The sequence below is a fragment of the Callionymus lyra genome, chromosome 4 (genome assembly GCF_982586985.1).
Source record: "Callionymus lyra chromosome 4, fCalLyr1.hap1.1, whole genome shotgun sequence".
NCBI lineage: Eukaryota > Metazoa > Chordata > Actinopteri > Syngnathiformes > Callionymidae > Callionymus > Callionymus lyra.
In genome coordinates, this window is record NC_141821.1 from 29922161 (window position 1) to 29938855 (window position 16695).

The 16695-nt window shown below is 42.5% G+C and overlaps 3 protein-coding genes and 1 pseudogene across 4 annotated transcripts; all 4 read right to left on the reverse strand.

The window, feature by feature from the left end:
• Window positions 1–216: 216 nt before the first annotated feature.
• Window positions 217–2731, reverse strand: LOC148082465 (antiviral innate immune response effector IFIT1-like; annotated as a pseudogene). Its single transcript, XR_015710929.1, has 3 exons — window positions 2676–2731; window positions 2262–2316; window positions 217–1745 (listed from the first exon to the last, which is right to left on the reverse strand). The product of XR_015710929.1 is annotated as an antiviral innate immune response effector IFIT1-like (transcript).
• A 350-nt stretch (window positions 2732–3081) lies between these two features.
• LOC148082466 (antiviral innate immune response effector IFIT1-like) lies at window positions 3082–5430 on the reverse strand. Its single transcript, XM_087789657.1, has 2 exons — window positions 5308–5430; window positions 3082–4767 (listed from the first exon to the last, which is right to left on the reverse strand). The coding sequence occupies exons 1-2, from the start codon at window positions 5310–5312 to the stop codon at window positions 3480–3482; spliced, it is 1293 nt and encodes a 430-aa protein (XP_087645783.1). The 5' UTR covers window positions 5313–5430; the 3' UTR covers window positions 3082–3479.
• Window positions 5431–6524: 1094 nt separating this feature from the next.
• On the reverse strand, window positions 6525–7796 carry LOC148082467 (antiviral innate immune response effector IFIT1-like). Its single transcript, XM_087790211.1, has 2 exons — window positions 6964–7796; window positions 6525–6690 (listed from the first exon to the last, which is right to left on the reverse strand). The coding sequence occupies exons 1-2, from the start codon at window positions 7794–7796 to the stop codon at window positions 6525–6527; spliced, it is 999 nt and encodes a 332-aa protein (XP_087646337.1).
• Window positions 7797–9143: 1347 nt separating this feature from the next.
• LOC148082468 (antiviral innate immune response effector IFIT1-like) lies at window positions 9144–13997 on the reverse strand. Its single transcript, XM_087789656.1, has 3 exons — window positions 13776–13997; window positions 12400–13248; window positions 9144–10823 (listed from the first exon to the last, which is right to left on the reverse strand). Exons 1-3 carry the CDS (start codon window positions 13778–13780, stop codon window positions 9536–9538), a joined length of 2142 nt encoding a protein of 713 aa, XP_087645782.1. The 5' UTR covers window positions 13781–13997; the 3' UTR covers window positions 9144–9535.
• Between the last annotated feature and the right edge of the window lie 2698 nt (window positions 13998–16695).

Consider the following 16695-nt stretch of genomic DNA (forward strand, 5'->3'; position numbering starts at 1 on the left):
ATCAAAATATAAAGTATAAATTACTAGCTTAATCTAAGAGCTTAAACGTTTGAATACACATTCACAATCAAGATTTCATTCCAGACTGATACACTGTTTCAGAACTAGAGTCATGACAGCGATTAATTTAACATCTGATTCGTCTGCCTGTTCATTTGTGTGTGTGTCGAATTCTCGCTTTGAGATTGTGTGAATTAAAACAAAATATACAAGAGACAAGATAAGACATCATTCTCATCGTACAGTCATACATTTGTTCAATAATAGGAATACACGTGGCTTTCATTCTGGTAAAGCACACAAACTTATTATGTTTGTTGAATCTCGATTTTGTTGGCTCTCTATGAAAGTTGAAGTGGATCAAATGTTGGTGAGAGTCGGGAAATGAACATCTAGAATGTGTAACTTGACTATTTCCTCAAGAGAACTGAAGATACAGCAGTCAGGACTAATCTGTGGGAAGCTTTTCCAGGAAATCTTTGATTTCAGTGCTATTTGGGGTCTTTGGATAATTTGCACTCTTCTTCAAGAACTGGATGCTGTTGTCACGGAAGAACCATCGTGGTTTCATTTCAGCTGCTTTCATGTGGTATTCCACTGATCTTCTGCAATCTCTAGGAGGGAAGAAGAGAAATCTTGCATAATGGTTGAAAAGCATTTGTTTGTGATGATCATCAAGATCTCTTGCTAGAAGTTCCTGGTACATTTCCTCTCCTACCTCCGGATCTCTACGTCCTTGTATGGCTGCAAGATTACTTTCCTTTACCAGGCAAGTGTCAGGGTACAAGGCAATGACTTCCTGGTGTAGGTTTATGGCCCTGTTCATTGTATTGCTCCTGCTATCGTATCGGGTGAAGATCTTCAAATAGTAGCAGTGCAGCACACCTTTTCAGGTAGCGTTCATCTGGATGTTCTCTCAGGGCTTCTTCTGCCAGCTCAACTGCCTCATCAATGGAGACAATTTTTTTGTAAAATCTTATCATTGGTTTCAGACCACTGTAACCACTGACGGGGTTTCTTAGAACCTGCTCAGCCATCTCTCGAGCTTTGTCTCTAACATCTACACGTCCTTGTTGTCCATGATGAAGGTGTTTGACTGCAATGTACACGTTCTCTGGATCTTTTTGTCTGGCACGTTGTAATCTCTGCCAGGCGTCATCTGTCAGGGGAAGCTCATGCTTCTGAGCTCTGACTAATGCTAAGAAGAGGGAGGTCTTCCACTCCACCCGCTCTGGTTCTATTTCAATGGCAGCCAGAAAAAGTTCTTCAACCTTCTTCAGATGGTTGTCGACCAATTTCATCAGTGTCCAGGCCTTCTCGGCAGTCACCTCTGCGTGCAGGTCATCCTGGCTCACATTTGGGTGTTGACTCCTCAGATCTTCAACCTTTGATAGGTATCGCTCACTTTTTGACTGGTGTCCCATGAGATGGTGCAACCAAGCCAGGTTCCCGGAGTTCACCATCATCCAAGGACCCTCTTCAGTGTCGTGTCTGCGCTCAAACTCCTCTGTGGCCAGGTTAAGAAACCTCAAGGCCTCTTCATCTGAGCCCAGACGGTGATGAAGGTAACCCAGGAGGTTGTAGATGTGAGGCAGCCAACAGTTCCCTTCATCTGTGCCGATGTCCTCCAGATCATCCCTGACAACCCATGGTTTCTTCTCCTGGGCGAGTTCCCATGGGCGAGTTCCCATGTGAAGTGACACTGCAGGGTCTTCAGTCTGGCCTCCATGTTTGTCTGACTCTCACTGTTGGAGACAAGTACACACTTTAGTACCACAGTGTTGTGTGTCCGTGTGTGTTTGCAATCATGAAACTGTGCAATCAACTTTAATTATTGTTTATTGCTTGTGTGTTTTTATATTTCTGTCTGTGAGAGTGTGTTCCTTCTTTAAAAAAAGGATAGAAAATAATGTTTAATGGTGTCATGTGTCACATGAAAATGTGAATGTGTGTTGAGACATTGTCAAGTTGAGTTTTCTTACTTGTTTCTAAATCTTTTAGCTGCAAATCACTATACAGTTACCTTTAATATAACCAATTGCATTATACCTCTGTGTTTGTGCCTCTGTGCGTGCGTATGTGTGTTTGAGTGTGTGTGTGTGTGTGTGTGTGTGTGTGTGTGTGCGTGTGTGTGTGTGTCAAGGAAATAAAAAGTAGACAAACAATACTACTCTTACTTAATACTATGAATCATAAATATGATTATTTTTATATTTTAAATAAATGTATTTGAGTTACAGTATAAATGTAAATAAACTCACCTCATGATTGGTCAGTTTTCGTCTTCACTCTTAGTTTGTGTTTTCTTGTCAGTGCCTGGAGATCAACGAACCCCTTTATATAGAGTCAGACCAGGAGGTGTTGAGTCTGCGCACTGAAGGATCACTCTGAATCAGTTTTTATTTCACTGAACTGAAACTGAAACTGCTCAGAATCTTTGTGAATGTATTTTTATGTATGTGTTCATGGGTTCCTCTCATTCACTCACATATATTCTGTCTTGCTGCGACTAACGTTAACCTCAAAAACAGGCCAAAAGTGTCACCAAGTGGCGAAACAAATTCAATAGGTCACATATACGTATAGACACCTAGTGGGTAATCAATGTTACTACAACAACATAGAATACTTAGTCTGTGAAAAGCCCTTGACAAATATATGAATTACTTACTTACTATTCAGATTCACCCAGAATCAAATAGTTCCCTCGTCTTTTCTAACACCATACTTTCCCATTATTAACATCATCTGAAGGATCACTGTATCAGTTTTTATTTCACTGAACTGAAACTGAAACTGATCAGAATTCTTGTGAATGCATTTTTATGTGTGAGTTCAGTTTTTAGAGTATAATTATTTATTAATTTGCTGTATTTGGTAGTTAATCACCATGTATTTTTTATGTTCATCATTTAACTTCGTTGTTGTGTTTAGTGAATCATAAAATGTTCAAACCATTCAACAGAAAACTTATGAATCCCTAAAACATTTCTTTATTCGAACAACCACAACGATTTCTCCTAAACTGCACATTTCATACATTTAATGTCTTTTCGAAATAAAAACAAATGAAGCTTCATGACAAGTCAAACATAAACTCTTCATTTATTACTTGTATTGACCGATTATTGTACATGAAATAAAACCCAGAGAGTAAAGTTCATGAGAAGCTGTTTGAACGTGCTTGTGTGTGTCGAATTCTCGCTTTGAGATTGTGTGAATTAAAACAAAATATACAAAGAGACAAGATAAGACATCATTCTCATCGTACAGTCATACGTTTGTTCAATAATAGGAATACACGTGGCTTTCATTCTGGTAAAGCACACACACTTATCATGTATGTAAAATCTCGATTTGTTGGCTCTCTATGACAGTTGGAGTGGATCAAATGTTGGTGAGAGTCGGGACATGAACGTCTCTGAGGAATGTGTAACTTGACTATTTCCTCAAGAGAACTGAAGATACAGCAGTCAGGACTAATCTGTGGGAAGCTTTTCCAGGAAATCTTTGATTTCAGTGCCATCTGTGAATTTTGGATTATTTGCACTCTTCTTCAAGAACTTGATGCTGTTGTCACGGAAGAACGATTGTGGTTTCATTTCAGCTGCTTTCATGTGGTATTCCACTGATCTTCTGCAATCTCTAAGAGGGAAGTAGAGAAATTTTGCATAATGGTTGAAAAGCATTTGTTTGTGATGATCATCAAGATCTCTTGCTAGAAGTTCCTGGTACATTTCCTCTCCTACCTCCGGATCTCTACGTCCTTGTATGGCTGCAAGATTACTTTCCTTTACCAGGCAAGTGTCAGGGTACAAAGCAATGACTTCCTGGTGTAGGTTTATGGCCCTGTTCATTGTATTGCTCCTCCTATCGTATCGGGTGAAGATCTTCCAATAGTAGCAGAGTGCAGCACACCTTTTCAGGTAGCGTTCATCTGGATGTTCTCTCAGGGCTTCTTCTGCCAGCTCAACTGCCTCATCAATGGAGACAAATTTTTTGTAAAATCTTATCATTGGTTTCAGACCACTGTAACTACTGACGGGGTTTCTTAGAACCTGCTCTGCCATCTCTCGAGCTTTGTCTCTAACATCTATACCTCCTTGTTGTACATGATGAAGGTGTTTGACTGCAATGTACACGTTCTCTGGATCCTCTTGTCTGGCACGTTGTAATCTCTGCCAGGCGTCATCTGTCAGGGGAAGCTCGTGCTTCTGAGCTCTGACTAATGCTAAGACGAGGGAGGTCTTCCACTCCACCCGCTCTGGTTCCATCTCAATGGCAGCCAGAAAAAGTTCTTCAACCTTCTTCAGATGGTTGTCGACCAATGTCATCATTGTCCAGGCCTTCTCGGCAGTCACCTCTGCGTGCAGGTCATCCTGGCTCACATTTGGGTGTTGACTCCTCAGATCTTCAACCTTTGATAGGTATCGCTCACTTTCTGACTGGTGTCCCATGAGATGGTGCAACCAAGCCAGGTTCCCGGAGTTCACCATCATCCAAGGACCCTCTTCAGTGTGGTGTCTGCGCTCGAACTCCTCTGTGGCCAGGTTAAGAAACCTCAAGGCCTCTCCATCTGAGCCCAGACGGTGATGAAGGTAACCCAGGAGGTTGTAGATGTGAGGCAGCCAACAGTTCCCTTCATCTGTGCCGATGTCCTCCAGATCATCCCTGACAACCCATGGTTTCTTCTCCTGGGCGAGTTCCTCCCATGTGAAGTGACACTGCAGGGTCTTCAGTCTGGCCTCCATGTTTGTCTGACTCTCACTGTTGGAGACAAGTACACACTTTAGTACCATAGTGTTGTGTGTCCGTGTGTGTTTGCAATCATGAAACTGTGCAATCAACTTTAATTATTGTTTATTGCTTGTGTGTTTTTATATTTCTGTCTGCGATAGTGTGTTCCTTCTTTAAAAAAAGAATAGAAAATAATGTTTAATGGTGTCATGTGTCACATGACTATGTGAATGTGTTGAGACATTGTCAAGTTGAGTTTTCTTACTTGTTTCTAAATCTTTTAGCTGCAAATCACTATACAGTTACATTTAATATAACCAATTGCATTATACCTCTGTGTTTGTGCCTCTGTGCGTGCGTATGTGTGTTTGAGTGTGTGCCTAGGTGTGTGTGTGTGTGTGGGGGGGGGTGGGGGATGGTGTGTGCGTGTGTGTGTGCGTGTGTGTGTGTGTGTCAAGGAAATAAAAGTAGACAAACAATACTACTCTTACTTAATACTATGAATCATAAATATGATTATTTTTATATTTTAAATAAATGTATTTGAGTTATAAATGTAAATAAACTCACCTCATGATTGGTTAGTTTTCGTCTTCACTCTTAGTTTGTGTTTTCTTGTCAGTGCCTGGAGATCAACGAACCCCTTTATATAGTCAGACCAGGAGGTGTTGAGTCTGCGCACTGAAGGATCACTCGGAATCAGTTTTTATTTCACTGAACTGAAACTGAAACTGCTCAGAATCTTTGTGAATGTATTTTTATGTATGTGTTCATGGGTTCCTCTCATTCACTCACATATATTCTGTCTTGCTGCGACTAACGTTAACCTCAAAAACAGGCCAAAAGTGTCACCAAGTGGCGAAACAAATTCAATAGGTCACATATACATATAGACACCTAGTGGGTAATCAATGTTACTACAACAACATAGAATACTTAGTCTGTGAAAAGCCCTTGACAAATATATGAATTACTTACTTACTATTCAGATTCACCCAGAATCAAATAGTTCCCTCGTCTTTTCTAACACCATACTTTCCCATTATTAACATCATCTGAAGGATCACTGTATCAGTTTTTATTTCACTGAACTGAAACTGAAACTGATCAGAATTCTTGTGAATGCATTTTTATGTGTGAGTTCAGTTTTTAGAATATAATTATTTATTAATTTGCTGTATTTGGTAGTTAATCACCATGTATTTTTTATGTTCATCATTTAACTTCGTTGTTGTGTTTAGTGAATCATAAAATGTTCAAACCATTCAACAGAAAACTTATGAATTCCTAAAACATTTCTTTATTTGAACAACCACAACGATTTCTCCTAAACTGCACATTTCATACATTTAATGTCTTTTCGAAATAAAAACAAATGAAGCTTCATGACAAGTCAAACATAAACTCCTCCTTTATTACTTGTATTGACCGATTATTGTACATGAAATAAAACCCAGAGAGTAAAGTTCATGAGAAGCTGTGTGAACGTGCTTGTGTGTGTCGAATTCTCGCTTTGAGATTGTGTGAATTAAAACAAAATATACAAGAGACAAGATAAGACATCATTTTCATCATACAGTCATACATTTGTTCAATAATAGGAATACACGTGGCTTTCATTCTGGTAAAGCACACACACTTATCATGTATGTTAAATCTCGATTTTTTTTGGCTCTCTATGAAAGTTGAAGTGGATCAAATGTCGGTGAGAGTCGGGACATGAACGTCTCTGAGGAATGTGTAACTTGACTATTTCCTCAAGAGAACTGAAGATACAGCAGTCAGGACTAATCTGTGGGAAGCTTTTCCAGGAAATCTTTGATTTCAGTGCCATCTGTGAATTTTGGATTATTTGCATGCTTCTTCAAGAACTTGATGCTGTTGTCACGGAAGAACGATTGTGGTTTCATTTCAGCTGCTTTCATGTGGTATTCCACTGATCTTCTGCAATCTCTAAGAGGGAAGTAGAGAAATCTTGCATAATGGTTGAAAATCATTTGTTTGTGATGATCATCAAGATCTCTTGCTAGAAGTTCCTGGTACATTTCCTCTCCTACCTCCGGATCTCTACGTCCTTGTATGGCTGCAAGATTACTTTCCTTTACCAGGCAAGTGTCAGGGTACAAAGCAATGACTTCCTGGTGTAGGTTTATGGCCCTGTTCATTGTATTGCTCCTCCTATCGTATCGGGTGAAGATCTTCCAATAGTGGCAGAGTGCAGCACACCTTTTCAGGTAGCGTTCATCTGGATGTTCTCTCAGGGCTTCTTCTGCCAGCTCAACTGCCTCATCAATGGAGACAAATTTTTTGTAAAATCTTATCATTGGTTTCAGACCACTGTAACTACTGACGGGGTTTCTTAGAACCTGCTCAGCCATCTCTCGAGCTTTGTCTCTAACATCTACACCTCCTTGTTGTCCATAACAAAGGTGTTTGACTGCAATGTACACGTTCTCTGGATCCTCTTGTCTGGCACGTTGTAATCTCTGCCAGGCGTCATCTGTCAGGGGAAGCTCATGCTTCTGAGCTCTGACTAATGCTAAGACGAGGGAGGTCTTCCACTCCACCCGCTCTGGTTCCATCTCAATGGCAGCCAGAAAAAGTTCTTCAACCTTCTTCAGATGGTTGTCGACCAATGTCATCAGTGTCCAGGCCTTCTCAGCAGTCACCTCTGCGTGCAGGTCATCCTGGCTCACATTTGGGTGTTGACTCCTCAGATCTTCAACCTTTGATAGGTATCGCTCACTTTCTGACTGGTGTCCCATGAGATGGTGCAACCAAGCCAGGTTCCCGGAGTTCACCATCATCCAAGGACCCTCTTCAGTGTGGTGTCTGCGCTCGAACTCCTCTGTGGCCAGGTTAAGAAACCTCAAGGCCTCTCCATCTGAGCCCAGACGGTGATGAAGGTAACCCAGGAGGTTGTAGATGTGAGGCAGCCAACAGTTCCCTTCATCTGTGCCGATGTCCTCCAGATCATCCCTGACAACCCATGGTTTCTTCTCCTGGGCGAGTTCCTCCCATGTGAAGTGACACTGCAGGGTCTTCAGTCTGGCCTCCATGTTTGTCTGACTCTCACTGTTGGAGACAAGTACACACTTTAGTACCACAGTGTTGTGTGTCCGTGTGTGTTTGCAATCATGAAACTGTGCAATCAACTTTAATTATTGTTTATTGCTCGTGTGTTTTTATATTTCTGTCTGCGATAGTGTGTTCCTTCTTTAAAAAAAGAATAGAAAATAATGTTTAATGGTGTCATGTGTCACATGACAATGTGAATGTGTGTTGAGACATTGTCAAGTTGAGTTTTCTTACTTGTTTCTAAATCTTTTAGCTGCAAATCACTATACAGTTACCTTTAATATAACCAATTGCATTATACCTCTGTGTTTGTGCCTCTGTGCGTGCGTATGTGTGTTTGAGTGTGTGTATGTGTGTGTGTGTGTGTGTGTGTGCGTGTGTGTGTGTGTCAAGGAAATAAAAAGTAGACAAACAATACTACTCTTACTTAATACTATGAATCATAAATATGATTATTTTTATATTTTAAATAAATGTATTTGAGTAACAGTATAAATGTAAATAAACTCACCTCATGATTGGTCAGTTTTCGTCTTCACTCTTTGTTTGTGTTTTCTTGTCAGTGCCTGGAGATCAACGAACCCCTTTATATAGAGTCAGACCAGGAGGTGTTGAGTCTGCGCACTGAAGGATCACTCGGAATCAGTTTTTATTTCACTGAACTGAAACTGAAACTGCTCAGAATCTTTGTGAATGTATTTTTAAGTATGTGTTCATGGGTTCCTCTCATTCACTCACATATATTCTGTCTTGCTGCGACTAACGTTAACCTCAAAAAGAGGCCAAAAGTGTCACCAAGTGGCGAAACAAATTCAATAGGTCACATATACATATAGACACCTAGTGGGTAATCGATGTTACTACAACAACATAGAATACTTCGTCTGTGAAAAGCCCTTGACAAATATATGAATTACTTACTTACTATTCAGATTCACCCAGAATCAAATGGTTCCCTGGTCTTTTCTAACACCATAATTTCCTATTATTAACATCATCTGAAGGATCCCTGCATCAGTTTTTATTTCACTGAAACTGAAACTGATCAGAATTCTTGTGAATGCATTTTTATGTGTGTGTTCAGTTTTTAGAGTATAATTATTTATTACTTTGCTGTATTTGGTAGTTAATCACCATGTATTTTGTTTGTTTAGCATTTAACTTTGTTGTTGTGTTTAGTGAATCATAAAATGTTCAAACGATTCAACAGAAAACTTATGAATTCCTAAAACCTTTCTTTATTTGAACAACCACAACACTTTCTCCTAAACTGCTCATTTCATACATGTACTGTCTTTTCGAAATAAAAAAAAAAGCTTCATGACAAGTCAAACATAAACTCCTCCTTTATTACTTGTCTTGACCGATTATTGTACATGAAATAAAACCCAGAGAGTAAAGTTCATGAGAAGCTGTGTAAACGTGCTTGTGTGTGTCGAATTCTCGCTTTGAGATTGTGTGAATTAAAACAAAATATACAAGAGACAAGATAAGACATCATTCTCATCGTACAGTCATACATTTGTTCAATAATAGGAATACACTTGGCTTTCATTCTGATAAAGCACACACACTTATCATGTATGTTAAATCTCGATTTGTTGGCTCTCTATGACAGTTGAAGTGGATCAAATGTTGGTGAGAGTCGGGAGATGAACGTCTCTGAGGAATGTGTAACTTGACTATTTCCTCAAGAGAACTAAAGATACAGCAGTCAGGACTAATCTGTGGGAAGCTTTTCCAGGAAATCTTTGATTTCAGTGCTATTTGGGGTCTTTGGATGATTTGCACTCTTCTTCAAGAACTTGATGCTGTTGTCACGGAAGAACGATCGTGGTTTCATTTCAGCTGCTTTCATGTGGTATTCCACTGATCTTCTGCAATCTCTAAGAGGGAAGTAGAGAAATCTTGCATAATGGTTGAAAATCATTTGTTTGTGATGATCATCAAGATCTCTTGCTAGAAGTTCCTGGTACATTTCCTCTCCTACCTCCGGATATCTACGTCCTTGTATGGCTGCAAGATTACTTTCCTTTACCAGGCAAGTGTCAGGGTACAAAGCAATGACTTCCTGGTGTAGGTTTATGGCCCTGTTCATTGTATTGCTCCTCCTATCGTATCGGGTGAAGATCTTCCAATAGTAGCAGAGTGCAGCACACCTTTTCAGGTAGCGTTCATCTGGATGTTCTCTCAGGGCTTCTTCTGCCAGCTCAACTGCCTCATCAATGGAGACAAATTTTTTGTAAAATCTTATCATTGGTTTCAGACCACTGTAACTACTGACGGGATTTCTTAGAACCTGCTCAGCCATCTCTCGAGCTTTGTCTCTTACATCTACACCGCCTTTTTTTCCATGATGAAGGTGTTTGACTGCAATGTACACGTTCTCTGGATCTTCTTGTCTGGCACGTTGTAATCTCTGCCAGGCGTCATCTGTCAGGGGAAGCTCATGCTTCTGAGCTCTGACTAATGCTAAGAAGAGGGAGGTCTTCCACTCCACCCGCTCTGGTTCTATTTCAATGGCAGCCAGAAAAAGTTCTTCCACCTTCTTCAGATGGTTGTCGACCAATGTCATCAGTGTCCAGGCCTTCTCGGCAGTCACCTCTGCGTGCAGGTCATCCTGGCTCACATTTGGGTGTTGACTCCTCAGATCTTCAACCTTTGATAGGTGTCGCTCACTTTCTGACTGGTGTCCCATGAGATGGTGCAACCAAGCCAGGTTCCCGGAGTTCACCATCATCCAAGGACCCTCTTCAGTGTCATGTCTGCGCTCGAACTCCTCTGCGGCCAGGTTAAGAAACCTCAAGGCCTCTTCATCTGAGCCCAGACGGTGATGAAGGTAACCCAGGAGGTTGTAGATGTGAGGCAGCCAACAGTTCCCTTCATCTGTGCCGATGTCCTCCAGATCATCCCTGACCACCCATGGTTTCTTCTCCTGGGCGAGTTCCTCCCATGTGAAGTGACACTGCAGGGTCTTCAGTCTGGCCTCCATGTTCGTCTGACTCTCACTGTTGGAGACAAGTCCACACTTTAGTACCACAGTGTTGTGTGTCCGTGTGTGTTTGCAATCATGAAACTCTGCAATCAACTTTATTTATTGTTTATTGCTTGTGTGTGTTTTTATATTTCTGTCGGCGCTAGTGTGTTCCTTCTTTAAGAAAAAAGAAAATGAATAACAATAAATTAAATGTGTGCTTTAAAAGAGTTAGGTGGAGGGCCAAAGGTCGTGTGTAAAAGCCAGTTTGTGATAGAAATAATGTTTAATGGTGTCATGTGTCACATGACTATGTGAATGTGTGTTGAGACATAGTCAAGTTGAGTTTTCTTACTTGTTTCTAAATCTTTTAGCTGCAAATCACTATACAGTTACCTTTAATATAACAAATTGCATTATACCTCTGTGTTTGTGCCTCTGTGCGTGCGTATGTGTGTTTGAGTGTGTGTATGTGCGTGTGTGTGGGGGTGTGTGTGTGTGTGTGTGTGCGTGTGTGTGTGTGTCAAGGAAATAAAAAGTAGACAAACAATACTACTCTTACTTAATACTATGAATCATAAATATGATTATTGACCTATAAAGGCCACGTTAACAGGGGGAGTTGTTAGATTCAAAATTATTATACACTATACGTATACGCCATACTTAAATTAATGCTGAAAGATAATCAAAATATAAAGTATAAATTACAAGCTTCATCTAAGAGCTTAAACGTTTGAATACACATTCACAATCAAGATTTCACTCTAGACTGATACACTGTTTCAGAACTAGAGTCAAAACAGCGATTAATTTAACATCTGATTCGTCTGCCTGTTCATTCGTAAAGTTCATGAGAAGCTGTGTGAACTTGCTTGTGTGTGTCGAATTCTCGCTTTGTGATTGTGTGAATTAAAACAAAATATACAAGAGACAAGATAAGACATAATTTTCATCATACAGTCATACATTTGTTCAATAATAGGAATACACGTGGCTTTCATTCTGGTAAAGCACACACACTTATCATGTATGTAAAATCTCGATTTTTTTTGGCTCTCTATGAAAGTTGAAGTGGATCAAATGTGGGTGAGAGTCGGGATATGAACGTCTCTGAGGAATGTGTAACTTGACTATTTCCTCAAGAGAACTGAAGATACAGCAGTCAGGACTAATCTGTGGGAAGCTTTTCCAGGAAATCTTTGATTTCAGTGCCATCTGTGAATTTTGGATTATTTGCACTCTTCTTCAAGAACTTGATGCTGTTGTCACGGAAGAACGATCGTGGTTTCATTTCAGCTGCTTTCATGTGGTATTCCACTGATCGTCTGTAATCTCTAAGAGGGAAGTAGAGAAATCTTGCATAATGGTTGAAAATCATTTGTTTGTTTAGATCATCAAGATCTCTTGCTAGAAGTTCCTGGTACATTTCCTCTCCTACCTTCGGATCTCTACGTCCTTGTATGGCTGCAAGATTACTTTCCTTTACCAGGCAAGTGTCAGGGTACAAAGCAATGACTTCCTGGTGTAGGTTTATGGCCCTGTTCATTATATTGCTCTTCCTATCGTATCGGGTGAAGCTCTTCCAATAGTAGCAGAGTGCAGCACACCTTTTCAGGTAGCGTTCATCTGGATGTTCTCTCAGGGCTTCTTCTGCCAGCTCAACTGCCTCATCAATGGAGACAAATTTTTTGTAAAATCTTATCATTGGTTTCAGACCACTGTAACTACTGACAGGGTTTCTTAGAACCTGCTCAGCCATCTCTCGAGCTTTGTCTCTAACATCTACACCTCCTTTTTTTACAAGATGAAGGTGTTTGACTGCAATGTACACGTTCTCTGGATCCTCTTGTCTGGCACGTTGTAATCTCTGCCAGGCGTCATCTGTCAGGGGAAGCTCATGCTTCTGAGCTCTGACTAATGCTAAGACGAGGGAGGTCTTCCACTCCACCCGCTCTGGTTCCATCTCAATGGCAGCCAGAAAAAGTTCTTCAACCTTCTTCAGATGGTTGTCGACCAATGTCATCAGTGTCCAGGCCTTCTCAGCAGTCACCTCTGCGTGCAGGTCATCCTGGCTCACATTTGGGTGTTGACTCCTCAGATCTTCCAACTTTGATAGGTATCGCTCACTTTCTGACTGGTGTCCCATGAGATGGTGCAACCAAGCCAGGTTCCCGGAGTTCACCATCATCCAAGGACCCTCTTCAGTGTCGTGTCTGCGCTCGAACTCCTCTGTGGCCAGGTTAAGAAACCTCAAGGCCTCTTCATCTGAGCCCAGACGGTGATGAAGGTAACCCAGGAGGTTGTAGATGTGAGGTAGCCAACAGTTCCCTTCATCTGTGCCGATGTCCTCCAGATCATCCCTGACCACCCATGGTTTCTTCTCCTGGGCGAGTTCCTCCCATGTGAAGTGACACTGCAGGGTCTTCAGTCTGGCCTCCATGTTCGTCTGACTCTCACTGTTGGAGACAAGTACACACTTTAGTACCACAGTGTTGTGTGTCCGTGTGTGTTTGCAATCATGAAACTGTGCAATCAACTTTAATTATTGTTTATTGCTTGTGTGTTTTTATATTTCTGTCTGCGATAGTGTGTTCCTTCTTTAAAAAAAGAATAGAAAATAATGTTTAATGGTGTCATGTGTCACATGACTATGTGAATGTGTTGAGACATTGTCAAGTTGAGTTTTCTTACTTGTTTCTAAATCTTTTAGCTGCAAATCACTATACAGTTACCTTTAATATAACCAATTGCATTATACCTCTGTGTTTGTGCCTCTGTGCGTGCGTATGTGTGTTTGAGTGTGTGCCTAGGTGTGTGTGTGTGTGTGTGTGCGTGTGTGTGTGCGTGTGTGTGTGTGTGTGTGTGTCAAGGAAATAAAAAATAGACAAACAATACTACTTTTACTTAATACTATGAATCATAAATATGATTATTTTTATATTTTAAATAAATGTATTTGAGTTATAAATGTAAATAAACTCACCTCATGATTGGTCAGTTTTCGTCTTCACTCTTTGTTTGTGTTTTCTTGTCAGTGCCTGGAGATCAACGAACCCCTTTATATAGAGTCAGACCAGGAGGTGTTGAGTCTGCGCACTGAAGGATCACTCGGAATCAGTTTTTATTTCACTGAACTGAAACTGAAACTGCTCAGAATCTTTGTGAATGTATTTTTAAGTATGTGTTCATGGGTTCCTCTCATTCACTCACATATATTCTGTCTTGCTGCGACTAACGTTAACCTCAAAAAGAGGCCAAAAGTGTCACCAAGTGGCGAAACAAATTCAATAGAAGTCACGTATACATATATGACACCTAGTGGGTAATCAATGTTACTACAACAGCATAGAATACTTCGTCTGTGAAAAGCCCTTGACAAATATATGAATTACTTACTTACTATTCAGATTCACCCAGAATCAAATAGTTTCCTCGTCTTTTCTAACACCATACTTTCCCATTATTAACATCATCTGAAGGATCACTCTGTATCAGTTTTTATTTCACTGAAACTGAAACTGATCAGAATCCTTGTGAATGCATTTTTATGTGTGTGTTCAGTTTTAAGAGTAGAATTATTTATTAATTTGCTGTATTTGGTAGTTAATCACCATGTTTCTACGTCATTGGTGCTCCGCCCTCTAACGGCTTCGCTATTGGTTTACCCCGAGGCACCGCCTCGTCTCTGAGAAAGGTTAATGAACTCGCCACCCAGCAGGGGGCAGTCCACTTCCTATAAAGGCGGGAAGCACCCGCCGCACTTTCTCCTTTTTCAACTCAGCGAGAAAGCTCCTGACAGTGGAATGTATGATGGCGAATGAATATTGAAGTGAACCATGTGTGCACGAAGACTCCCTGAAGAGGAGACACACATGTCTGCTTCATTTGCCTAGAGGCCCAAATCACACGTGATGATTATGTGGCCTTCCGAGCGCTTCCCACGGCTTTTGACAGTGATGGGAAGCGTTCGAGGCTTGTCGACCCACGCCACCTCAGATCATGATCAACACAGGACTGCAGTGTTGTTTAAGAAAACAACATGGCAGTCCCGTGCGCTGCACTCGACAAGCTCACGTTCCAACGTGTTGGGCCCTGATGAGTCGAGCTGAGTCGTCCATCGATCATGAACAGACGTCGACTAGGAGGACGACTGGCTCGCTGCATGGAGTCGACCATGAGGTATGCGAGAGCGATCAGGTAAGTATCTCTTGCAGGCCACAGGGCCCTCCTGCAGCGCACTTGACGGGTTCACTTGAGAGGTGTTAGTGTGCATGTGTTTCCGCCTGTGAGTGTGACGTATTCACAGGCGTCATTAGAGACTTTCGCCGCTAATGCTAAGCTAACATGCTCCGCCGTTCATAGACGGCGAGAGTTTCCTCTCAGAACACAGTTCGGAGGAGGTTTTAAACCCCTTCGTCCGGGTCATGCCGAGACTGTAATAACGGAGTCTGTCCACACGAATGAAGGGCAGACTCAACCATGTGCCTTGTTTCCAGATAAGCAAATGTCCACGAGACCGGCTTGATCAGCTGTGTTTACTTCACTTCCGTGTTGACATGCGCTGACGGGGTTTGACCGCCGATGAGCGTTGTCAAAAAAAATCCCGGCGCCATGGATGACGTCACGTTTGGCGGAGAAACGTCATGGATGACGTCACGTTTGGCGCGATGACAAGGCGCGACGGGGATACGCGGAGACGGAGATCCCGTTCGTCGGCATCATCATCTGGTGCTGGGGGGAAGCGTCACCAGAGACCAGCCACCCCAGCAGCACCAACAACATCGGCAACAGCGGCGGCGTGCGACGAGTGAGCGTCGCCAAGATCCGCAGCGCGAGCCGGGGAGCCAGCAGCCGCAGCAGAGTCAACGGCCGAGGGCTCCTCCCCCCTATTCATTCAAGGGAATGTGTCGGGAATAAAACAAGAGAACGTATGACGTTTCTGTGGTTCGTTCTGAGAGATGTTAGTAGTGTGCATGTGTTTCCATCTGTGAGTGTGACGTATTCACAGGCGTCATTAGAGACTTTCGTCGCTAATGCTAAGCTAACATGCTCCGCCGTTCATAGACGGCGAGAGTTTCCTCTCAGAACACAGTTCGAAGGAGGGTTTAAACCCCTTCGCCCGGGTCATGCCGAGACTGTAATAACGGAGTCTGTCCACACGAATGAGGGGCAGACTCCAACCACGTGTGTTTTGTTTACAGACGAGCAGAGGTCCGCGAGACCGGCTGAGTCAGCTGTGTTTACTTCCGCGTCGACCAGCGCTCGTGCCCGACAGAGCTTGACAGCTGAGGTGAGTGGAACTAGTCCAGACATGTCTATGTTGACCGGAGGTTGTTCCTTCCCCCACAGCGCTGTCTACAAGCACTGGCACCGTGGAGGACGTCACGTTTGGCGGCGGAGAAACGCCATGGAACCGACGCAACCTGGTGTTTTTACGCGCAAGTTTCTCGCCGTCCTGAGACCAGGCGAGGGCGAAGAACTTCCGCCCCGTCTGGTCGATCAACTGGAGAGGTGCGTGGCGGTCGGATCTCACGAGTGACGAGCAGGTCTGGACCGTAGTGGAGAGTAAGTGGGGTAAGGATCTTGACCTATCTGGATGACTGGTTGATCCTTGCCAGGTCAGAGGCAGGAAGTTGCGCTCACACACAGGTGTTGAGCCATATTGCCACCCTGGGGTTCACAGTGAACCTCAGCAAGAGCGCTCTGACTCCAGTTCAACAGTTCAACAGAGGGATACGCGCGCCTCCCGGACGTGCGTATCCAGCCCATTCTCCGACTGACAACACAGTTGCTGGAAGCTCGGTGTCACGTGACAACAGCAGGCACTGTTATGTCCCTCCTGGGGCTCATGGCAGCAGCCCACACGGTAGTTCGGCTGGGCTTGCTGCACATGAGGGAGCTTC